General features: G+C 35.0%; 1 protein-coding gene across 2 annotated transcripts; it reads right to left on the bottom strand.

Annotated features, from left to right (window-relative positions):
* Positions 1 to 4,955: 4,955 nt before the first annotated feature.
* On the bottom strand, positions 4,956 to 8,224 carry dtx3l1 (deltex E3 ubiquitin ligase 3L1). 2 transcript variants are annotated; one of them, XM_042752398.1, is made up of 5 exons: positions 8,107 to 8,224; positions 7,864 to 8,009; positions 7,175 to 7,338; positions 5,813 to 6,024; positions 4,956 to 5,294 (listed from the first exon to the last, which is right to left on the bottom strand). In XM_042752398.1, the coding sequence occupies exons 2-5, from the start codon at positions 7,943 to 7,945 to the stop codon at positions 5,225 to 5,227; spliced, it is 528 nt and encodes a 175-aa protein (XP_042608332.1). In that variant the 5' UTR covers positions 7,946 to 8,009; positions 8,107 to 8,224; the 3' UTR covers positions 4,956 to 5,224. The 2 variants fall into 2 exon arrangements, with proteins under 2 accessions (XP_042608332.1, XP_042608333.1); XM_042752399.1 differs by having other exon boundaries at positions 7,864 to 7,953; positions 8,107 to 8,215.
* Positions 8,225 to 26,484: the final 18,260 nt, after the last annotated feature.

Here is a 26,484-nt window from a genome sequence, read left to right on the forward strand (position 1 = left end):
CGAGACACGCTCCCCTCCCCAACCGCGACATGTCTACACATCTACTGTTCTTTCTCCTCGTTCATTCCGTCGAGCTTTTGAGCGATTAGCATTGACTAGACTCAGTATCCATCATCAAAAATTCATATTGTTACTTCTGTAAAAGATACTTCTCTAAATACATTTGCAAAGAATTATGGGTAATTCCTCTTTCCTTTCCAACCGACATTTCTCTCCGTAAATGTGTCATCTTTCACCTTGGTCTTCATTTTATCTCAGCGTTAACCTGAAGGGACAGGACTGTCCTATCAGCATGCAGGGACAAGGGCTAGAAACACTCCATCCATCTCCACATCGAGATTTAGTACTTCATAAACCATTTCCTTTAGAAGATTCACTCCCTGTGCCACCGTGGCAGCTGCCGTTTTCGCACGGATGCTTTGGAGCGAAGAGACGTTGTATTATTTCTCACTCCCCTTGTCGCCAAGGTTTATAGGGACTGTAAAACTGGGATGTGCCGTGTCCGTCAAAACACGCTTTCTTGGTTTTGACGGCTTTACAGAATCTCGTGACAGTTTGTAAAAAACATCCTGTGTCACGGCGGATGATACGTGCTGTTTTGAAACCTGTGTTTTCTTTTTGTGCTCCTCAGAGCTGCTGTTTAAGGGCAGCTGTACTGTTATTTGCAAAGTGATTTCGTTGAATCTCCCACAGGAGCGGCGCAATTAACAAAGGGAGCTGGACCCGAGGTCATCATTTATACATAACATTTTAAACACGGCTTTGGGTATAGAGGTTAGAGTGGACAGAAAAAGTAGCTGAGATAAAATGAGACAAGAGTGGAGCCGGTGAGATGAAGAAAGATGAAGAAGAAGAGAGGAGAAGAAAGGAAAGGAGCAAGGTGAGATGGGATGAGAAAAGACAGGACATGAGACAAGAATGAAAAAAAGACGAGGAGAAGATGAGATGAAAAAAGACAAAAGTAAGAGAGGAGAGGAGAGGAGAGGAGAGGAGAGGAGAGGAGAGGAGAGGAGAGGAGAGGAGAGGAGAGGAGAGGAATAATTTGAGGTGAGATGAGACGAGATACTATAATAAGATGAGACAAGATGAGAGTAGAGCAGAGGAGACAAAACAATAGGAGGTAGATAGATACTAACTAGTTTTGGATGTGGAGAAGAAAAGGAGGTCAGATAAAATGAGAAGAGGGCACATAAACAGTTGATTCAAGACTAAATTTATTTAAATGAGAAAATACAAAAGTAACGCATAGGAAATGAGAAGCGCAGTGGAGATGAGATAAAAGGAAACAACACAAAACAAGTCAAAAAGACATTAGATGAGAAGAAAGGAGATTAAACAAACAAACAAATCAGAACAAAGACAAACTGTGGAATTAGGTAGCAATTACCAACTAGTTTTGATAGGGAGAGGAGAGCAGCTAGTTAGACAAGGAAGAATTGACTTTGGTGCACAGTGTTGTTGTTGAAGAGGATTCCCTGTGTTCACATCCATCTTCACTGTCTGTGACTCGGCCTTTTAATTAACAACTTTAGAATCTGCTTTGAATTCTAAAAGAGGATGAAGTCTAATTGTGCTCCAAATTAAACAGCCTAATGAAAACACACCCTCAGCTCATTCATCACAAGCAACCGGCGCACAAACCAACACTCAGCCCCCCAGTGGTGAAGACATGACAAAACACCACAAATACTCCCCTCATGAGGAGAACGCCAACCATTTCTGAACTTTGTATTGCTTAACGAAGAGGAAAGGAAGGAGTCACTGATGATTCAACTCACCTCAATTTTGCAAAGCAGAAGTAAGCTCTTTCTGTGAATGTGCAAGACTTCAGATTCATTAGCTGCCCATTTTTCTAACAAGTCTACTGCATTTTAATGTATGGCAGGCACTTCCGGTTTGGGGAAGTTCCGCTCAAAAAGACTGAAACAAATAATCTTAAATCATTTGTTTTTGCTGCAAATAATCTTTATCCATCAGTGAGCTGTAAACTTTCCTTTCTGTTCTATTTTCAAGCGTCAAGGGTATAACGTAACATTTGGTAATTTAATGCAAAATGGCTTAATCAGAATATCTACTGCAAGATCTTATTTCAGTCAGCTGCATTATTTTCCAACTGATTTTATTCTTTGCATTCTGATGTCACAATATGAAAAAAGATGCCGCAGCAGAGGCTAGTCTGGGACACAGGGGCATTAAGGAACCAAACTTTGTCGGCGTCCCTCATATCGACCAGACACAGCCAGTTTTGGCACTCCTGAACCACCAAAGTGGACATCACATGGCTCAGAGACCGCACAGTAACCTTCGTCGGTCATAGCCTGAGATCAGTAGTGGTATGGAGTTCTCTGAGAACTTCTGGGTCATGACCACCCTTGTGCAGGTCCCTCAGTGCCTTAGCCTGAAGAACGTGCAGTAACGCCATAGTGTGTAAGGCGGAGGCAGCTTCTCCACAGGCCGTATAAGCATCGCTGGCCAGTCGAGTACCTACAGACTCGGGAGGGGAGGCACGGTTCGCCCTACTGGGTGGAAGCGGTATTAGGACACAACTGCATTGCAACCGACCGCTCCACCAGGTGGACCCCCGTATACCCCCTAGCTGCACCACCGTCGAGGGTGGTGAGGGAGGAGGAACCAGCAGATCTGATTCCGGCAGTAAAAGATGAACTCCTCATGCACCTCTGGGAAGAAATGAACCGAGGCAGGGCGCTGAGAACCAGCGTGAGCCACCCCGAGAAACCAGTAATCCAACCCCGAGGGCTCGGGACGTGGTGGAGGTTTCCACTCGACCCCAACCCTCTCTGCGGGCCGGTCCTTTGGTGGCTCACCTGGTTGCGGAGTGCAAGAGGAGCGATGGTCCCCCAAGGGTTGGTTCCCTGGAGGGTTTGCCATCACTGTTACCCTCAGACCGCTTGTGCTACTGCCTGAATTAGCCACCGCCTGACTGCCACCATGACGAGAACTAGATTAGTCTTCATTTCTCAGTAGACTAGTCAGGAGCAGAACGATGTGATCGCTCAGCTCCGAACCAAAAAGCTGGTATGCATTGTACCTGCTGCCTTTTTATGCTCACGCTGTGATCAGCGGCAGCTGGATGCAATAATTGCATGCCATTGTGCATTGGCTCGTTTAGTTACACTTGAAGTAGATTGGTCTCTTGAAGCGAGATCCCAATTCCAATTCGTCAATCACCGACGTGACATCGAGAGTGACTGGATATTTTTATCTGAATAAAAAAGTAACAAGTCTGCCACTTTTGTTCTGACCAACTGAAGAAAAAAGCATTACAATGAATTGCGCTACCAATTGTGATTAAATCTAATGATTTCTTACCTCATATCACATCAAACTGTGCAAATTATAATTATTGCTATACTTGTTAATGTTAACAACATCAACATTGCGTGACTACTACGTGTATTTAGTGTGTATTAGCATTACATGTAGATTTTAAATTCTGTACATTCTAATTGTCACACTATTTCGAATTTCATATAAACAATTTGTTTTAATGCAAATTATTCTTCCTTAGAACTGGTTCTCTTTAAAGTACAAACCTTGTGTGATCCCATGTAGGCTATCTGTAATCAGATGCATATTTAAAACAGGAATATAATCTAATTTCTGTCACTTACATATGTTTCATAAACACATAATCCTTTCTGGATTACAGTCCGCCATCAAAATGAGTTTTAATTATTCCAGCTGTTGTGAGAAAAGGCTATAAACGATCCGCCACCGACAGGATTCTCACCTTGCAGTATAGCCTACAAGCCTGGACAACTTCATGTTAACAGACATGACGTAATGACGCAATGGCATGCTTGAATTTCCCACGAATTCCTACCAAATTGGAAAACACTGTTATATGCTTACCATTGTGAATTGGGCTACGGTAAGAAGATTAACACTGGCTGGTTACGTACTTGCTCAAAAATGTATTTCAGATCATTTTCAAACAAAAAAAGTTGCAGCTTGCAGACTGCAGCTTTAAATAATTAAAATAATAGGGTACATAGTCATAGGCAGGCTTGTGTCACATCCAGACAGAGCCTGGCTCTTCTGGGTTGTGAACCGAGAGAGAGAGGGAGGGAGGGAGCTGTGACGGAGGAGCAGAGAACAGCGCAGATTGAAGGAGGATGGGGCAGGAACAGATTTGATAGCTGTCAGAGTCATGGTGGAGGCTGACAGTCGGGACGGATGACTCCTGGCGGAGCGTCCACGAGAAAGTGGTTTAAGAACGCCCCTGGAGATGACGGAGCCCTCTCTAATGGGGCCTGCCAATCCGATTACTCTTTATTGTGAGTATGAAGCCTGGTGTGTAATTCAGTTTGAGGAGAACAGAGGGCCACCGTCAGCCTGGGAAAGTTCACACTCGGCAATGTGCAGAAACATTTCAGGCATGGAGGAAATATTGCAGAGGATGTGTTGACTTCACCTGGCAGGCGGTGCGGACTGAGCAGGTGGAGAAGAGTACTATGCGATGCTCGCTGCCTTTAATGTTGAATTGCTCCTTATTTTCTTCATTTATAATAATCTATAATCAATATTTGAGTCAGATTAATTTAAAGAATAAGAATAAGTGATGTTTTTGTTAAATAAAATTAAAATAAAACAATTAAAATCCATGTTTGTTAACTGAAAGCTGAAAATAGATCTTGGATGAAAAACTGAAAAAAGTTTAAGTTGATGTACTAAAATAATTTAAACTAATACAGAAAGAACAATTAAAAAAAAAAATAAAGCTAAATAGAAATATATTTTTTAAATGAAACTGAAAATAGAAAATCGAAGCTAACTCAAAATATTAATAAACAGCATATAAATAATACTAACACAGATGAGTATAAGAAAATGTACTGATGTAGAATTTTTTTTTGAAAATCCATAAAATGGTTAAATACATTTTTTATTTTAAATTATTTAAAACACTTTAAACAAATATACTGTACAGTGGCTTGCAGTGTATACAATACTGTTTTACTTCATTCTTCATCTTTTTAATAAAAAATACAATACATCTCACAAGTCGCCATGTGCATCGTTGCAACTCAGTTTCGACATTTAAAGGTCCTCATTCTCAAATTGATCAGCCTTGACCATGTTCTGTAGATCTGGGCATGTCAAACCTCATGTAATCATGCCACATCCATATCCATATCTTGATCATGCAAGGTCATGATGAGGTTTGGAATCAACAGTTGTAGTATTAGTAGTCCATACTCTCTCATTTGATCCCCTTTACCTTGAGACTTTTCATCACTGATTTCAAGTACGTTGGATCTGGATAGCCCAAGCTGATACAATAAGACAGATAAAATTACTGGATTATTATTTAACGTCAACATTAAAATGTACAATTATCTGAAATAGAGTGGGGACCCCCAGGAGGCCCGCTGAAAATTTGAGAGATAAAAAAGATTTAAAAAAACTAAATGTTAAACATAATAATTTTTAAAACAGTTATGAAATTAGATTTTATTACAGATTTATTATTCTTAATAAAATTAACTTTTGTAAAAATAAAATAAAATAAAAATTGTTTTCTAGATATAGATAAATAAATAAATTTTCATTTAATATATTTTTTTTTTAATGGAAATTTTAATTGTAACATTTAAATAATGAAAAAATACAGTGCTAATTAAAGTATATCTTCTCTGGATGTTGTTGTTGTAGTTGTTGTTGTTGTTTAGTAAAGTGACAATATTTATATTTGAACTCAGCAATGAATATGAACTCTGGTGAACACTGATCTATTATTTGGAATTCATTTCATATTCATTTCATATTTATAAATATAATTGTTATATACCTTCCAGGTCCCCCACTGTCCAGAGTCTTCAGTGGTATGTCTGCAGGCATCACGCAGTATTCACCGCTGCTATTGGCTGCCACAGTGAACAGCAGCTTGTGTTTGAAGGCCTGCTCCAGTAACCGGAGGATCTTGGTCCCTGTGGTGTTCTGAGGCAGGTAGGCCACAAATTCAGTGCCCTTGTAGCTGTGTCCTGGATGAGGATGCTTGTCCTGCAGGGCGAGTTACTTAAGCTGATCACTTGCATACTTAAATAAAGTTATAAAACTATTTTCATACAAACATAAGCACAAAAAGTGTATATTTGTTGTGATGTTTTTCACATTTAGTTTTAGTTTTTCTTTTTTGTTAAATGTCTGTGTGTGTGTGTATGTGTGTGTGTGTGTGTGTGTGTGTGTGTGTGTGTGTGTGTGTGTGTGTGTGTGTGTGTGTGTGTGTGTGTGTGTGAAGAGTTTATTTGCAAAAACAGATAACTCCGATTTTATTAATTTTCATAAATCATGTTTTAATTATTGTGATATCATGTTTTTTATTGTTTTTATTGTGTTAGTTAGCTGTATTTTCAGTTATTATTATTTAATCAAAACAACCCAAAAAAACATGATTTTTGAACATTTAAAAAAAGGAGTAATCTGTTTTTGCAAATGAACTCTTCATATATATATATATATATATACATATACAGTATACTGTTTGATTTTTTTTTTATTAATTTATTTTTACACACACACACACACACACACACACACATACATAAACATTTTTTTAAAAACGTACTAAAATAACTCAAACAAAATAAAAGTTAATAACAATTATATGGACATCAAGTTGAACTTCAAGTGTAGAAAGCAATTATTCTGAGCAATTATTTTACATTTAAATAAACGATTTAGAATATAAAACATTCTATATAGAATTCTATATAAAATAAATTATAAATAACAAATGATATAAGAACATATTCATTTATTATTTATAATAATTTATTTACATGCCTAAAACAAAAGTAAAACTTCGGGACTATAGTAAAGCTGTTTTTCAAGTTATACATTCACATGAAAAACAGCTCTGATGGGACACTGTATGAAAGCTCAAGCAAAGTGCTTTGTAAACACTTCAGGCATTAGTGCCTATCATGACAGGGGATTTCAGTAGTTATCAGCACACATCTGTCAGTGTCTCCATTTGCCCTGTGGAAGTGAATGAGAAACAGGCCAGACGGGATTCCACAGAGCAGGAAGACGGATAACTGAGATGTTTTAGAGTTGTCAGTGATACTCTGAAAAGGTGTGACTATTCACCTTGATACTTAAACATTGTCGAAGTGATACTGTAAAAAATAAGAGCACATCATAAGCTCACCGACTGGATTCCGTCATCAAAATGAAAGACGATTTGAATGGTGTCACAGTCAGAATGTCCCGGCAAACTCCGTCTCTCGATATTCCAATTCAATTGCCCTCCATCTGGCTGGTTTCCTTGTTTTATCACACTATTCTTTTTGTGGTTGTTTGGTCCTTGACCATCTGTTTGAACAGCCATAAAATAAAACAGACACTAAATAAGAGATTACTTCACATTCCTGAGCTCATTTTTTTTTTTTTTTTAACTAACAGGTCCATGTCAGAGTTCAAACTCACACAGGGGTTCTAGCAGTCTAACCATGTATAGTTTATTACATAAACTACTGTATGAACATGTTCCTGTCTGACAACCACAAAGTCTCCAAACATTTGTCTCCAAAGCTTCTATCCAATGTGGCTTACAAAAGAGGAACAAAAGCAATTTGACGAGGAGCCAACAATAATTCATAATATACATATTTATTGGAAAAAAAGCAAGCTAGAATTTGCCTGAAAAGTGTGCTTTTGTCATTTTTTGTGTATGTAAAAGCTGTATGGTTTCATATTTGATTATCTAATGCAATAACATTCATGCATTCTTAAAAGTGGAAGCATATTTTTGTGTCCCATTTGTCTTTCAGTGTCATATACCTAGTGTATGTCAAATTGACCAATGATGTGCTTGACAGAAAGTGTTTAGAAGCTCACCTGTCTCAGTCAGCGGCGGAGGACCTTTTCCGTTCAGGTATCTGTTGCACTGCATCTTATCCTTGCTCTGTGAAGCCCCCATGATCAGCTCTGAGTTAAATGAGTGACGAATTCATAGGTTTGCAAATCATTGAAAAGAACAAGCTCTGAAATAGATACAAACATAATATGTGCATCACAGAGGGTTTGATTTGATGCAGTTTATATCAAACCATTTTTAGTGTATACAATATATATATATACCTGATGTATTTTAGGATGCTTCTCCTGCCTGCTTCTCTCGCTCTTAGAGTGAACTGCTCATCTGCACTCTGACTATGAGGTTGAATCTTTCTCATAGCTCACAGATTATTGGCACATAAATAAGGAAGTGAAGGCAGGTGTAGTTAAACCTGTTCTGGATGAGACAGCTGGTTGAGAACGGGAGGGGTTTTAAGGATTTGAGCAGACGAGCATGGCATGCTGTTTTGTTTTATTTGTTTGCACAAGGGTTCACAAACTTTAAATGCAAATTTTTTTGTGAGTGTGAAATGACAGTCGTTTAATCTGGTTCATTCTCAGAAAGCGGTGTCATTTGTATGCTATGAGTTTCCACATGACTTATGGATGACAAATACTCTTATTATTTAAAGGGGTCATATGATGCGATTTCAATTTTTCCTTTCTCTTTGAAGTGTTACAAGCTCTTGGTGCATAAAGAAGATCTGTAAAGTTGCAAAGACTAAAGTCTCAAATCCAAAGAGATATTCTTTATAAAAGTTAAGAGTCAACAATACCCTCTAAAACGGCTCGTTCTAACACACCCCCACGTCTACGTCACGATGTGGGAAGATTTGCATAACACCGCCCAAATGTTCATGCAAAGAAAGAAGGCCTAACTTTTATTTTTGCTGTTGCTGCCGCCGCTGCCATGTTGTGGAGACGCTGTGTGTTTCAATATGAAAGCGAAACTTATTTCTTTGGCCTTCCAAAAGAGGACACGACTAGAAGTCAGTGGTTAAGTTGTATTTACAACACTTTTCAGGAACAAGTTAACCCAAATTCAGACGTGTGCACGTCATTTTGCGGAGGACGAGGACTGTTTCCTGTGAGAGTAGCCTACAATGCCGGTGTCTGTTTCTATAAAGTGGGGCAGTTCCAATTTTGCAAGGACAGTCTGATGCTTCTGACACACAGTCTGTAAGTACGTTTTCATATTTAAAGAATTTGGCACTGATGATGAGTTTTGAGCAGTGTAGAGTAGCGCTTGTTGTTTGTCGTTTCTCCAGATATGGTTTTATGTTTACGCAACGCAAGGTGTAAAAAGACAGTATAAGTCATAATAAACAGTAATTAATATAGTAATACACTTTGCGTCACACCATATACACAAAATAATGTTCTTTTTAGCAACGTCATATGACCCCTTTGATAGATTCAGTTCTGTTAAGAGTGTTATTCAAAAGGGCATTAAACATAAAGCATTTGTTTTATTTTTAAATGTTTTACATCAGAATATGAGACAATTGGCAAGTGTTTTATATAATAAAAAATCTACTTATATTTTGTATTATTTAAACTTGTTCTGTCAAATCGATTAATCGTGATATGTTTGTCTACTGTGTATATTTGTATGTATAATTGATTAATCATGATTAATTACGTACGATTTATATTTTGTGTTTTATTTATATGTTTGTGTGTTTTTTTATAAAATATACATACTGTATGTACACAGTACACACATATATTATGCAAACATAAATGTTTATTAATCGAGACAGTACTAGGTTAACCAAACCACTGAGGTGAATGATTCAGTGACTCATTTAAGACAGTCACATTTATTTCTCAGCTTTTTTGAACGATTCATTTGAATGAATGACTCATTGACTCATTCATAAAAAAACAGTCACTTGCCTCCACCTATTGTGTGTGTGTGTGTGTGTGTGTGTGTGTGTGTGTGTGTGTGTGTGTGTGTGTGTGTGTGTGTGTGTGTGTGTGTGTGTGTGTGTGTGTGTGTGTTTGTGTGGTACACATATCAAACTATCTAATGAATCTTTATTTCTACAATACTCAATAGTATTCTACTGTATAACTTCCCAAACACAATTTTTGTCTCATGGGGTTTCAGTGGACATATTTGTCTCAAAGTTTGTAGAGATCTGTTCCTTATCACACACTGAAGGGGTTTTCCAGCTCTATAAAGTATTATTTAATAAAGGAAGGATAGAACAACAGGTAGTCTTGTTCTCCAGGAGTGTGGAGACAAATATCTCTATGAAGCCGTGGATCTGCTGCAGAGGCTCAGAGTGAGATGAGGGGAGATGAGACCAAAGACTCCAGGCTGAGAAGAGATTGAGAATTCCTGCTTTCAGCAGATAATAAATCTACTGACGTGTGCAGAGAGGACTTGCTGATCTGCAGACTGGATGGAAGGCAAAACAAACAGGATATTTTATGACAGTTTTTTTTTTTCTGTTCACCTGTGCACATTCTGCCTTTTCTGCCTCTTTGTCACAAATGTGCGCACACACAAAATTCCCTACTTTTTCTTTTCGCTCTCATATACATATTGATTACAAATGCTCAATTCAGCAATGAATTTTTTGAGGAGCATTATAGAGTCTTGATAACTTGATTAGAAGTGCAAGGAGCTAATCAACCAGATAATACACACACACACACACTCACACACATACAGGACAGATTCAAACCTCTGATTAATGATATTGATAATCACATGCACTTTCTAAGTAACTAGAGACACTCGTATTCCTCTTACAGACCACTAATAGCCACCAATTTAAAGACTTTAAAATAATCACACATATTATTTGTAATATAATATATACTATCATAGTAGTCAAATATATATATCATTAATCTAATTTGTTATAGCTAATATAATATTTCATATGTTTATGTATTTTATTATGCATTATTTTATTATAATATAGACACCCCCACACACACACACACACACACACTATAATAGCCTATATATTGTATTATAAAATCACTTAAAATGTTGGTCAAGGTTTTTGCAGTAAAAATAAATATAATTTGCCTTCTTATGATCATGACTTTTCCCAACACTTTTTTCCACCAAAAAAAAAAAAATCTTCTTTTTTTTAATATTAATTATTTTTATTTTGACTTTTTAAACCCTCTCTTTGACCCTTAAAATTAACTAAAAATAATTTTTTACTGTAGCTATGTAAACATAGAATATGACTAGCCCACACATACATATTATTTCTCATATTTTATTTAATATAGTAATAATTATATATAATTTATTATTATATAATAACTTATCATATAATTGTAATTTATTTAATCACTTAAAATATTGGTAAAGTTTTTAGCAGCAAAATAAATATAATTTAGCTTTTCATGACTTTTACCACCATCTCTGTGACTCTTACAATTAATAGTTTTTGCTACTGTAACTTTAAGACCTCTATGGAACTAGCTATACAATTTATAGCAGTTTTTCTCTTATTGTCTAATAGGCCTATTAGTCAAGGTTTATTGGCTATTAGCAAGGTTTATAAACAGAAAACTTTTAGTGTTTTAGGGTTTTATATTCTAAGTTATTAAGCTATAAAAAAAAAACAGCTAATTAAGAAATGACTACACAATCATGAGTAGCCTACTTAAGAGTTGCGTAAGGAAAATGTTTGTGTAAACTCCCTTTTGGGGAGGAATGGACCGAAACGGCTGTGATGTATTAGAGTAGATTATGGTGCATTTAAGTGGGAAAACTAGCATTCCCAGCCTTTCCGGTTCTTCCGTTCCTGCTTTAAAAGCCACAATTATCCTGAGAAAACATCACTTCCATCCTCTTCTAAAAACCACCGTCCCTCTATCTCCTCAGAAGACTTCAGAGCACACGCGCACTTCGTCTTGGCGGCATGGCAGGGTTACAAAAGTGTGTTTTTCGGTATCGCGACGTGAGAGAGAGGGGCATAGCTGTACCGCGCTCCTCTGGAGCGTGCCGGAACATTCCTCACAGATTTGGGCGTCAGCTTCTTTCTCTTAAATCCCTGGGAGTGCTGCGTTTCCATGGTGATTGAAACTTGTATGAGCCATCTTTATTCATCACTGTTCTATTCATCACTGTGGCCCAGAGGCTGGAGAAGAAGCACTGACGATAGAGGAAGATAAAGAGGAGGAAAAAGAGGAAGACAAAGATAATCTCCTGTTGGTTCGCGTCTGTCTGGGTTTGAATAGACACGTTTTTATTTAAAAATCACAACAGTGAAAGCAAAGATCGTGTCAAGTGATGCAACGAAAAACATTTGTCGATTATAAAGCGTGCGTATGTGCGCGCGGCAAAGCGTATTTATTACTCCCATTGATCCCCGCAGCATATGACACATGAAAAATACACAAGCTTCTCAATGGAGACCTTCATTCACGCAAACAAACAATGAACACTGAGTGCTGTACTAGTTTCATTACCCATCATGCCCACTGGCTCTGAGCCCCTAATCTGTCTGTGTCCTGTCTCAAGTCTGCCGCTCTATTAATAGTTATATGCAACAGATCCACAGAAATTGAATTTTGATTTTTGTTTTGTTTTCATCTTCGTCTCGTGTAAAGTTGCTTTTTTTCCTGAGAGCAGATGTCCCAGTGGGATACTGAAGAGGACAACACCCCTGACATCATACTGTAAAGATGAATGATAACTCAGATCATGCAACTTTTGAGGAGAGGTGCACGTGCTATACTTTATTTTATTTTTTAATTTTTTTTCATTTTAACGTTTTTTTGTGTTTTGCCATTTTTATTACTAAGTCTATTAATTTTTTTTATCATTTTTATTAATTAAATCATTTTTGTTAATTTAAACTAAAGAAAAATGAGGTGAACATCTCGGAGTCAAACATCAGGTGAAACTGCCAACATGAAATCAGATGAAGATTGATATTTTGGGGAATCCAGCTTTCTTTCTTTTACTTTCTTTCTTGCTTTCTATCTTTCTTGCAGTTATTTTGCATTTGTGCAGTAAAATGTGAAAAATTTAAATATTTATTGTAAATCTGGGCACTTGACAGTCCAAAAAAATATCAATTTGAACATAAGGTATTGTATCATTGTGTTCATTCTTTGTGTAAAGTATCAGGTATCAGGACTGTTTCATGACCGGGGGCATGTGAATTTCATGCTTCAGGAGTGTGTACGGTATACATGACTTTAAGACAAGTGTGTGTGATCTGTGTGAACCTCTCCAAACAGCTGTGATGTAGTGAGGGGCAGCACAGTGAGGCATGCACTGCTAACAAATTGGCTTTAGAGCAATTGACCCCCTCAGTGCAGTTCTGCTCATGAGACAGAGAGAGAGAGAGAGAGAGAGAGAGAGAGCTAAAGACATGAAAGCTATCCTAAACAAGTGTGTGTGTTTTCATCTACAGTTCAGATTAAACAACAGAGAGAGATAGAGAGAGCTCTCACAGGGCAAGATAAACATTTTGTTTCCTATTGACCTGGCTGAGCGCCTTTGCTTAAAGTGTCAGAAAAGCTATGTGTGCAGTCTATGCCATGCATGTATGGTTAATTAAGAAGACAAGGAATATATAGTGATATACAGCGAATCATACTGTTATCAGATTTTATTGTTCATTTGAAATGTTTCTGAAACATAACTTACCTTTATAAATAGCTGAGCAGAGTCATCACCAAGACCAAAAGTGGTAGAGGTTTTCATCAGTGTTTGATGTTTTGATTCACTAAAAAGACGATTCACTGATTCATTCATTGACTTTTTGGCTTTGTCCAAAATCACCCCCTTTTCGCAAAACATGCTTTCATTTACATTTTGGCCAACTATTGAATAATTCTATGAATTCATTCAATCTCGTGTATGTTTTCGTATGATCTGTTTTGAACCTTTGTGCTTGCACTTCTTCTAAAAATCATACATTTCTGTATGAATCAAATAGTGCAAATTCATATGAAATCGCCAAAAATAGTTTTCTCATGAGATCGGGTTGCCTATAGTGCACTATTTGAAGGGACAGTGGTGTTTGAAACCATAGTGGACATTATCTAGTGCAGTGCTTCCCAAACCTCTCCTGGAGGACCCCCTGGCCTGCACATTTTGTATGTCTCCCTAATCAGACACACCCAGTTTAGTTTGCACAGTCTCTACTAACGAGCTGATGAGTGGAATCAGGTGTGTTAGATAAGAGAGACATACAAAAGGTGCAGGGCAGGGGGGCCTCCAGGACAGGTTTGGGAAGCGCTGATCTAGTGCACTCATTTAATCCCATAATGCACTTCAGTAATGAGTTTACAAACAATGAGTGTACAATCCAATCACTCGTTCTTATACACACATTAATTGAACTGTATTAGTGGAGTAATGTACACAAAAAATGGTATAGAATTTACTTTAAAAAATGTTACACTCAGAAATTGTTAGTAAATTTCAAAAAGGGCAAGTGCCATATTGAAACTATTGATACTTCAAAAAGTATATATTTTTAACGTCATATATGAGGAAATAGGAAGCAATTCAGATCCAGTAGCCATTCTTTTGGTTGCACCAGTGAGTAGTGAACAGTGAGTGTCTTTTTCTGTGATATCTGAGTAATTCCTTCGATCGTTCCCAAATCATTTCCACCTTTGCTGTCCTACCACATCTGTCTTTATGAACAGGGCAAAGGATACGTCTGAAGGGAAATACACTGATGTTCTGTGTACACACACATTAAAACGATGGCCTAATCATCTGAGTTCTGTTATATAAACCATTACTGCCACAGTCCATGTATTTTTTATCAACCTTTAAATATAGAGAGGTGGGAGTGTTTAATACCAGTTGGACAAATAGGGGTCTGACCACTGTCGCGATCAATAAACCTCCTTTACAGGAAGCTTCAGATCCCCTATTATCCAACTCTATAGTTCTTATACAGCAAAGAAGAGCAAGCAAAGATACACGGCCATTGGGACTCGCAAAGTCAATACTGTTCCCTGTTCGCAGGCCTGAGGGGTCATGTAATGATCCATCCTCGGTGCCAAATATTGTTCCAGGCTGGTTTTGAGAGATATTTTCGATCTACCCACAACAAGGTAAGAGATTTTACTTCATTCTCATTGTCTAATTCTTTTCCTTGTCTACCAGACTGATGAGCCTATGCTTATCAGAATTGCTAAAACCGGTTCAGCTACACTATCAGACATTTAGGATGTAAAGTGGATTTTGTTAGCAGAATCAAGGCTTTTGCTGAGATCCGGCAGCTTCAGCTAGCTGCCAAATAATTAGCTATCAGATGTCCTGCACCTTACAAGAGGCCGTTGAGCGAAATTAAGTGAACACACAGAATAAATGGACAGTGCGTCCTGATAACTGAACGCGGAGAGTCTTAACAGACAACCTGACTGCTGCTCTACGCAGTGGTGTCTTCAGATAATTCAGCATTCTCCAGCGTGTCTCATACTAATTAAATGCAAAACGTTCCATCCAGAGGTGCCACAATTGATATATCTTCTTCTGTGGCCAGTGACTTTACTTCAATCTTTCCATGGATAAGTGAAGAATGAAGGAAAACCACGGTGGTGGTGATGTTGTGCCCTCAAACGCTCGCTCTTCATGTCCTTTTCTTTCTATTTTCTTAACTCCCTTACATCTGTTTATGTAACTCTGCTCTGTTTATGTTTCTTTATTTTACTGGATGGTGAGTTGGACGTACAGTAGAGCTTGAATATTCTATAACAGTAAGTCTACATTACTGACACAAAAATATGTCTGTGTCATAACATGGTGCCCATAATGTTCAGTTCAGTGAGTCAGATGTTGTTCAGTTCAGTAAAAGGTCTGATCGATTCAGTTCATTAAAGAAATCGTCTCCAAAAGCGGTCTCCAATTTTTGCTGTGATCAAATCTTTCACAATGGAAGCTGATAATGTAGTACTGTATTTATATATATATTTTTCAATTTAATTACTAAACTTGTTTGGAATCATATTTATAAAGTCAATTGAATAAAAAATACTTGAACAATTTAAAATTGACATTTAATTTTTTGTTTTTAACTGTAATACTTGAAAGCAATAGCCTATGAACTAGACAATTGTTTAAGATGCAGACCATTTTTTTCTGTATTTTTTTTTTTCTTTGAATATAGCCTACCTCTGAGACGTTTATTTAGCCTATGTCCTGTTGATTGTACAATATGCTTATTTTTTATTTTTTTTTATAACAACAACAAAAAAAAATAGTTTTTTGAATAATTAACGTTGCGGAATTCCAACTACAGTAATATATATTTGTTTGGGAACTGTCTTCGTGTTTTATGACGTTTAGCCTACACATGCAGCCAGGTAGGACAACTCAACAGAAAGATGTTTCTTGCTATTTTTTTTCATGGTACACAGTCTTCCATTAGGCCTACATCACATTACAGACTGCAAACTCAGATTCAAAACTAAAAAATAAAATAAGAAATCTTTTGCCGTGGCACTGAAGATTCAGCAGTGGGGAGTGCTGCTTCTAACCAGCAAACACTGTATATCCTAACAAAATAAAATGTTTTGCAAATTATATTGCTAATATTTCATAAAATTATAGCAGGGGTTTTAACCGTGCATGTTTTTGGAAGGCGGCGCTCTCAAGTGTTTTTTCCTGTCTTCTGCCTTTGATGCCACAGCTCAAGATGAAGTTGATAGTGGATCTGTGCATGTTCTTATGTTGACATGATGTCATTTCCTCTGGCTCCAGAATATTTTAGACTCTGATGATTGGCTCAGTTGGGTGATTTAGTTGTGTTAAAGCATGACACAGTTGCAACTAGCTCCCCTGATAAGCAAGAGAGATGGAACAACGAGTCTCTTCCTCTCTGTCACTTCCTTTCTGTCAGAGAAGACCGAACTGAAGCGTCATGTCATTGTAAATGTGTCAGGCTCTGTGTTGTCATGGCGACTGGAGGAACAGGAGCCCATTAGGGTTGTGTGGCCCCTGATTGGCTTGTCTAGCCTGTCCAAAGTTCACTTTATTCCCAAGACTGCCTTGTGCACTGGTTTTTAGTCGGTGGTGCCAGCTCGTTTCCTGTTTGACCCCACATCCTCCTTGATGGACATACGCTACGAGCACTTGTGATGGTGAGGCTGTGATTTGACATGTCTTGTCTCAAAGCGACGAGTCATGGAATGAGAAAGCCACCAGGACATCAATGTCTCAGGGCCTGTGATCTTTGTTTTTAGTCTAGATGCATTCACACACCTGTCTGTCTGTCTGTCTGTCTGTCTGTCTATCTGTCTGTCTGCAACACACGTGTGCTTTAAAAATTCAGATGGCTGAAGTTATTGAAGCAATAAACATAAACAGAGTAACTTGCAATACTGAATCTGAAATATAAGTTAATATTAACTGATGTATAAAAGTGATAAAAGTGATATTGTAATTGTGCTGTTGGTCTGAATATCAGCATCTACTGTAAATATTATTGTGCATTTATGCAAAACTCTTGACTGTGTTATATTCAGTGTTGTTGTACCGTTATTTATATACAGTACTATTATGGTATTTATTAATAATAGCTTTTATATATATATATATAATAATATATTATATATATATATATATATATATATATATATATATATATATATATTATTCATTTTAATTTTTGCTTAAGTACTTTCTCTTGTGCCTTTGTCATTTGTTATTCATGTTTATATTGTATTTAGCTTTAATGTATTTTTATATCAGGTTATCTTTAGTTTGTATTTTTAAATTAAAATAAATTTAATTTTTTTTTTTTTTGTTTTGTTTTTTAGTTTTGTTTTATTTTATTTTTGTTTTATTTAATTTAATTAATGGTTTTAGTTTTAGTTAACAATAGCAACACTGGTAATGTGGCTTAAATGCCCAATCTGCTTAAAATAAATCAAAATCTAGTTAAGATTTGCAAACTCTTGTGTTTCTGATCAAAACACGACTGTGTTTATGATCAAAACACAAAATTGATTATTAAATCTAACATCACATTCGATCATTTTTAATTTGAAATGAATAAAAACTCTGTCAATAAGTTCAAATATATAGATATTTATGACTAAGTGGCCAACATTAATTATTGCTAGTCAGTTTACTCATAAACAAAAACCAATTAGGCAAATGTCTTTATTTTGGGGGGATTTATAAAGTATAGCATCAGCAAATTTCCACTGAATCTGGATATCTGTTGTTCCTAGAATTCTATGAATACCTTGCGTGTTTATGTTTTTTGATTATATATGTTAAAAATGCTTTGCTTTACATTTTTGTCCATGTTTGTATCTATTCCACACAGTTTCCTTCAAATGCAGGGCAAAAACCATGCAGGAAAAGTGTACAGATTCCATACTAATGGCTTGGAAATAAAAAAAAAGGTAACTTGTTGTTAATTTATCTGTTACTACAGGTGTTCTCTGAACAAACTGGAAAAGGGCTTTTCTTTTCAAAACCAATAAGAGATTGTGAGAGTTTTTGCAATGACGCTATAAGGAGCTAATTGCTTGCAAAATAGTTTGCTAAATAATTAATGGGAAAATAATGTGCACACCTATGTTGGATAAGTCCCTAAAATCCTTAAATGTCTTTATTAGACACTTTCTAATCAAAGTGTCTCATAAAGTGTGCACAAATCACACTAATGGCAATTATCAGGACGGGTGGCTGAGAATGCATGCAAAGGTAGAAAAAAGTCACAGCAATTGGAAACACTGTAACACTTTGAAGTGGAGTAGAACATTTTCTGCGGGGTTTTGATATTTTCACAATATCTGAAAGTGTGCCATGCAGAATATGTGTTCAGTGAACACTAACAGACATGATCAGACAAAAAAAAAAAAAAAAAATTTGATGTTTACATAAGATTGCGAGATGAGGATCCTTTTTTATATATTTTTTTTTAATTCTGTGGCAGAAATGCCTTCCATAGGTTCTCAAGACACACACAGACAGAGAGAGAGAGTGTGTGTGTAATACTCGATGAGAAGCCATGACAAATGTGCTTTTTCCATCACTCATCCTAACAGAGCACAGCAGACTTCTTTACACTCCAACAACAAATAGAGATATTAGGGATATTGAAACAGACAAGCCCCTTTAAGCTACATGGCACAATTTGCTCTGAGTTAATAGTCTCCTCTCTGGGAGATTTGATAAGCATGGAGAGCCGTGTATCACATCCCCATCCAAATAGTTCCACAGCACTGTCACAAATGATAACATCAAGGTAGGGAAGAGAGGGCCAGTGTGTGTTAATGTGTGTGTGTCGTCCTGATCTCTGCCACCACAGACATCAGTTGTTTACGAAGCATCAGATGGCTTCATGTTCCCCAAATGCATGCATCACTTGTGACAGCGCTGTCAGTAATACAATAGGGAATTCTGGGAAATTAGCACAATGCATGTCCATTACTGGATTTGAGGTTTTAATTGTAAGTGCTCTTTAAAATGTAGAATATAAAATGAATGATAAAAAGTACTTCTAGTGTTGCATGATTCTTTCATGATTCTAAAACATGTCAACTTAAAAAAAATTAAATGTAATTTACTAAAATGTTTATTTAATTTTTTTTTTATTTTTTTCTGAATGTTCAAAATATAGTATTTTAAATTTTAAAAAGGCACTTTTTCCTTGGTTATGTGAACATTAGAGAAAACATTACTGGAAGGTAATTTTAAAACATTTTTTGAAGTTGATGACGAACATCAAACTAAAATGTTTCAGGAAAATTTAAAATGTTTTTGTGGTAATGGTTTAAGAATATTATTAATGAACAGATAACTCTGAACGAACATTACTGGAATGTTATAATATTGGAAGAACGTTTGTTTAAAAACTTGCCAGAACGTTCCCTGTTAGCTAGGTTAATTCCCGCAGTCTATTTAAAAATATTTCATTATTTTGAACAATTTTTTAATTGTGTGAATAAATCAATGATTTCAAATTGAGTGAATAAATCAATGACTTCATTTGTTTCATTACTGTATGAATCAATGTTTTTGTACCGAATCTTTTGAATGGATGATTCAAAAAAAAAAAAATACCAGTCACTTGTTGCCACCTACTGGTGAAACAGTGCAATGATACAATCTTTACTTGAAGCATCAAGTTATTTTCAAAACATGATTTACTCAATTTTGATTGCTACCACAGACATTAATGTTTATATCCAAACGTAACTTTTCTCCCTAGTGATAATTCGAATTTTGTAACAATAACGGTGTTGAAAAGTATATTAACTTTAATAAATAAAAAAGTTAATTGCGACTTTTTTATCACACAATGCATACTTTTTTTTTTTTGCAATTATGATTATATGAGAAAAAGAGAATTGTGATATTAAAAAGTTTTTATTTTTTTATTCTGTCCCAGAAACAAAGAAAGGAATTGTGAGATATTATCAGAATTGTGAGAATTAAACTCGGAATTGTGAGTTTAGACTACTTTTTTTCTCAGAATTGCGAAGAAAATTCTGTATTGCAAGAAAAAAATTCACAATCACGTTATTTATTTATTTATTTTAATCCCATGGCCGAAAAAGGCTTTTATAATAAAGACTTCACTGTCTGTGAAGCTGTTTCATACATATACATGACATTTGCTCTCTTTGAATCATTGGCAGTGCAAACACTGATTTGAATGCTCTGGTGTGATCGTACCAATTAAAGGTTTAATAGACAATATTAAAAAGTAATTGCGCAGCCCTAATCTATACATAAGCTGTAATGTTTTGTTTTTATTTATTTTACCACAATAATTTTCATAATTTAAAGCTTCGTAATTTAATGTCTTGGTTTAAGGATGAGGATCGAAATGCATTTCTTTCATTTCTCTCTCTGTCTGTGTTTGACTGAGGGATGTGGGGGGTGGGGCAGGGAAAGGTAATTGGACATATTGGTTTTTTCACTGTGGATCCGTCAAAGTCCAGGAGGATTTTAGGCTGTCAGAGATGGTTCCGTGTTGGGTTTTAATTATCCTCCTTGGAGCTTTGTCAGGGACAACAGTGTCAGCAGCCCAAACTGTTTTCCAAACAGAGCTTTAAGATCTCAGAGTCCATCTAGCTCAGACAGGGTCATCTGCTATCACAGCCACTGGCTTGTTTGGTATTCATACACACCACCAGAGACACTCGCTAGTCTGGAAATCAAACCCTGCAGATGAAGGATAGAGTTCAATGTGGAATTCTCCTCACTGCTCACTTCATTGTTTGAAGACCCAAAATTGGTCAGAACTGGAGTTTTGTGGCTTTTAATCCCTGTCTATTAAGTTTGAGGCCATCTGTGTTCTTCATTTGTAAGATGTTTTGGATAAAAGTGTCTGCTAAATTAATAAATGTAAATCTGTATGCTAGTATGCCCCTAAAAATTTTGAAAATATATGTTGATTTGCACTTACATGCCAAGCTTTCTGCTTCAGTACGGAAGTACAGTATTTCAACAAAAGAAATATAATTTTATTTTTTCAAATGCCTTCAAGGGGTTTCAGAAGTTATTAGAGATATCTTTTTACATTTAGTGATTTAATTATTTTTATTATTTATATATTTATTTTTATTTATGATTTAATTTCATTTAAATATTGGATATTTAATTGTGCATGCTCATTTATTCTGCATTTACATTTACATTACCTGTGACATGATCTAAAGCTCTTCCAAATGTAATCTTTAAAAACGATTAATTGTAATTTAATAATATATTAAATGTGTTGAAGGACATTTCTAATCCTTAGCAAATCTCAAAATGAATATCCATTTTTTATTATGATGCTGTGATGCCTAAATTCACTTGTAACATTTTAAATAATTAATTGTAGTCTGTAGTGTTTTATTTGTAATGTAGAATGTATGTGCAGCCATATGTTTATATTTTAGTATCAATGTTCAAAGGTTTGGTCGGGTTTTGTTTTGTTTTTTTTACAAAGAAGTAATTTTTGAATCACTTTTATTAGATTGAAAGTGACTGTAAAAACTTTTACCTTCTTACATTGTAAAACATAATTTATACATAATATTTGTGTATGTTTTACCTAAAAAAAATCTACTTCAAAATTTCATTAAACTCATAATTGAATTCATTGTGTTACTTTTTGTTTGTTGTGATTGTTTGTGAAACTTACTAGTAATTTCTGAGCAAAAACAAAAAAAAATATTGTGTAGAAGATTTCTTTTTCAAATAAATGAATCCTGGAAAAAATCTTATCATGGTTCCACAAAAAAAAATATTAAGCAACACAACTGTTTCAACATTGATAATAATCAGAAATGTCTCTTGAGCAGCAAATCAGAATGATTTCTGAAGGATCATGTGACACTGAAGACTGCATTAATGATGCTTAAAATGCAGCTGCGCATCACAGGAATTAAATTACATTTTACAATATATTCAGAAAGAAAACTGATTTTAAATTGTAAAACTATTACACAATATAACTGTATTTTTGATTAAAAAAAAGTACAGGCTTGGTGAGCATGAGAGTACAGTATGTCTGTGTTCAGCTATATATAGTGTAGGTGTTTGTGTCTGTGACAGCAATCATTATATTTGCTGCATGAGGGACCTACTTAACGTTACTCGAACCTTCTCACTCTCATAGTTTTCTCTCTCCTTGACCTTGATATGCTTAAATATGAGTGTATCTGATGTCCCGCTTGTAGATATTCACACACATGCATTGATCCAGTAAGAACAGTACACTTCCTCCACTCTTTTTCTCTCTTTCAACTTTCTCACTCACTAGCCCCAAAAAATAAAAAACCTAAATAAAAAAAAAAAAATTATAGCCAATTTACACAATGCACACAGACCTAATTATTTATGCAGTTTGACGCTGATTATCTTTTATTAAAGGGACGGAAATTCAGTCATTTACTGACTTTCTTTCTTCAAGCTTTTAATATAATGGAAATGCGCGAGGGCTGAAATGCAAAAAGCACCATTAAAAATACTCCAAGTTTTCTGAAGCCAGATAGTAATCGAGTGTGAGAAAGTGGCAACGTTTTTATTTTTTTGTGCACCATCCCTTTAAAAGCTATTTTTTCACAGCTGAATATCATGTGATGGTACATTATCCATATGATACTCTCAAGACAAGACATAAGGAAGAATCTGAAGATGGATTTAGAGCTCTGTGAACCTCAACTGAAATACTGGCTCGAATCTTGTTTGTGATCCTCAATAAGTAGCACAACATGCCAGTATTATGAATGTCCTGTAGCTATAACGCCTCTCAGAAATGAACAATACAGATTGATTTTGCCTCTCCTCCTCCGGTCCGCAGGCCTACAATCGTCCAATTCCTTTTACTAGCACTTCTAGATGAATGATACACAATGTATTCCCTCAGCATTTTTATCAATCTGTATTGAATTTTGTCCTAGAGACCCTCTTTCTCTCTTTCTCTCCCAGTAATGACACCCATGGGTCCTGTGCAACTCTGTGTGTGTGTGTGTGTGTACACGATAAGTCATATTTCAATTGAGACTTCTTATTTAAAAAATATACAGTGTTGTGCTTTAAACCTGTATTTAAGATTCAGTCTTTTTCTCATCAAAAGATGCAACCACTTTATGATCAGGCATGGTTTATTCCTGACAAGACTATTTTTATCTCTCATACACATATTCGCATACAGACGCCTAGGAAGAGAAAAATACGAGAGCAAAGAAGTAGGATGAGGTTTTCTGGGCCAACACACCAGAGTGACTAGGACAAAGAGGAGCAGCGTATTTAAACTCACAAAGCATTCGAGGGAAACTCAGGACAGCTTAAAGATTCTTTAAGATCCAGTCAAACAATTTTAGCTTCGGCCCCATGAGTGTGTGTAACAAACCTCCAGTCAAACCTGTTGTTTTTTGCATCTCGATGCGTCCTGCAGATGAAGATCTGATGATGGCGGCTCACTGTAACTGATGCAGGGCACCGAATGATGAGCGACTGAGTCATAAGTGAGAGGATGACCTTTCATAGTGGTGCAATTTTATTTAGTGTTTGCATAATTAGCTCATAAACTGTGCACTGGGGTTTTGTACAGACGTGGCCCATAAATTCATATCAAGGGCTCATATTTACACTGGTCCACCTGTAAGAAGATTTGTGTCAATATAAGAGCTAGAAAAGAAACTCCTACCCAGGCTGCAGTCTATGAAGACTTATAGCTTACATTTAGTGTGTGTGTAGTATAATATAGTATACTATATATATATATATATATATATATATATATATATATATATATATATATATATATATATATATATATATAAACTTTCCTTTTTATATTATTGATTTTATTGTTTTATATATATATATATATATATATATATATATATATATATATATATATATATGATAAAACCCTTTTATAATATTTATATTTTATTTTGCAATAAATATATAGTTATGTTAAAATATATAATTAAAAATATGTAAAGATAAAATACAAATATTTATTTTTTATTTAAAATATCAAATTTTTTATTATAATGATTAATTCTGTATTGTTGACCACACACACAAAAAAAAAAATATCACAATAAAATAATTATATAAAAATAACATAAAAAATATTTTTTATTATTATTTTATTTGTGTGTGTGTGTATAACCGAGATTAATCGCATCCAAAATAAACACAGTACATGCACATATTATATAAACAAAAGCGTTTATTTTGGATGTGATTAATCACGATTAATTGTTGCCCAGCACTAATATACGCACACACACACACACACACACACACACACACACACACCACACACACACACATATATATATACTGTATATTACACTGTGATTAGACATTCTGAACTGATTATACTATTATTATGTATTTTATATATATATATATATATATATATATATATATATATATATATATATATATATATATATAATGTAATTATATATTAAATAATTATAGTAGTTATATTTAAAATTTTAAAAAGTATATACTCATATATTTTTATTTTATTTTGTATTTTAAAAATTCTATAATTTTATTCATATAATATATTATTATTATACTGTGATTAGTCATTTTTAGCTGTTGACCACACCCCCACTTCTTTACAGCCAATCACTGCTTCTCTGACTATTAGACCTGTTCAATGTGAAATAATAAACTAATTATTAAAAAGCTGTGGTCGCCTGACATCTTTTCAAGCAGAGAGACAAATTGACCATAAACGTTTCTGACATGTTACGCATGTCTAATTAGTTGAGCGAGCTGTGTTTGGAAATCTCTTCACGTCGTCTGGTCATGAGGACAGTATCCTGGGTGAAAGGTGACTGATGTTGAGTGATGTGTCCGTCGCGGTCGCCCTGTGAAAGGATTGAACAGGTGGCTTCTTGGACAGGGTTCCTGGTGATGAATGACATCCGTTCAGGGGCGCAGAAAAGATTTTGTTTAGTCACATAAAGAGGGACAAATTCTATGGCTCTTGGCCTTGGTCTGCAGTTGGATGAGGAACTGACCCTGAACAAATCCTCTGAGCCCTGGATCGACATGCACAACATGTTACTCTGTGACCTCTGAAGCTGAGCGCACACAAGACGTTATAGAAGAAGATTAGTTAAGTCTTTATTTATCAGATCTGTTAATATTTGTGGATGATTTGTGAAATAAGGTTATAAAAAATCCTCAGGTAAAACACTCTCTTTATAAACAATATAATAGATTAGATTAGAGTAAAAACTAGAGTATGGAAATGTAATGTAACATTTAGTGTTGTCAAACGATAAATCACATGCAAAAGAAAAGTTTTGTTTACATAATATGTGTGTGTACTGTGTATATTTACTATGTATATATAAATACACACACGCATGTATATATTTTGAAAATATTTATATTTTTATATATATATTTTTGTATATTTATATTTTTATATATATATATATATATATATATATATATATAAACATAACATATTTTTCTTAAATATATACATGCATGCGTGTATTTATATAAACATAATAAATATACACAGTACACACACATATTCTGTAAACAAAACCTTTAATTTTATTTATTTAAAAAAACTATTTATCGTTTGACAGCACTAGTAATATTACATGGCTGAGCCATTTATTTATTTTTTTTTTACAGTACATTATATTCACAAGTAAAAATATTTTTACATGATTGTGACAATTTTCATAATTACGAAAGCCTGGATTCCCTGGATTTTTCTGGATGATTTATTTTTGAGTTTTGGTTTATTATTATCATTGTACAGAAAATTTTGAGAATTTTAGTGCTTATGTCATTAAAAAGTGTCAATACAACAACAACAACAAAATTTCATTACATAATATTTGAAGAAAAAAATAAAAAATAATTAATTAATGGTCCTTAAAAATAGACCTTGTTGTCTCTTCATATTTGAGTAAAAGAGGTTTATTTGTCATGCAAAAAATAAAATAAAAAATAAAATCATTGTCTTTGCACAAAAAAAAAAAAAAAAAAAAAAAAAAAAAAATTAGTTTGAACCGGGGAAAAGAGAAAAAAAATGTATGGACTAAAATGGACTTAAAAATTGTCCATAAGACTTAAAAATAGATTTAAAATAATAGAAATGAGAAAAATATTATATTATAAAATATTATTATCCTATTGTCACAATGTATATT

This window comes from Cyprinus carpio, chromosome B24 (assembly GCF_018340385.1).
Source record: "Cyprinus carpio isolate SPL01 chromosome B24, ASM1834038v1, whole genome shotgun sequence".
Classification (NCBI taxonomy): domain Eukaryota; kingdom Metazoa; phylum Chordata; class Actinopteri; order Cypriniformes; family Cyprinidae; genus Cyprinus; species Cyprinus carpio.

What these genes read in the sequence shown, in the direction of transcription:
- dtx3l1 (XM_042752398.1), bottom strand. Translation starts at nt 7,945, where the DNA reads ATGGGGGCTTCACAGAGCAAGGATAAGATGCAGTGCAACAGATACCTG. An exon ending in TTGATGACGGAATCCAGTCG is followed by an intron (nt 6,025 to 7,174) that starts GTGAGCTTATGA and finishes CTCGCCCTGCAG; the next exon opens with GACAAGCATCCTCATCCAGG. An exon ending in GACAGTGGGGGACCTGGAAG is followed by an intron (nt 5,295 to 5,812) that starts GTATATAACAAT and finishes TTATTGTATCAG; the next exon opens with CTTGGGCTATCCAGATCCAA.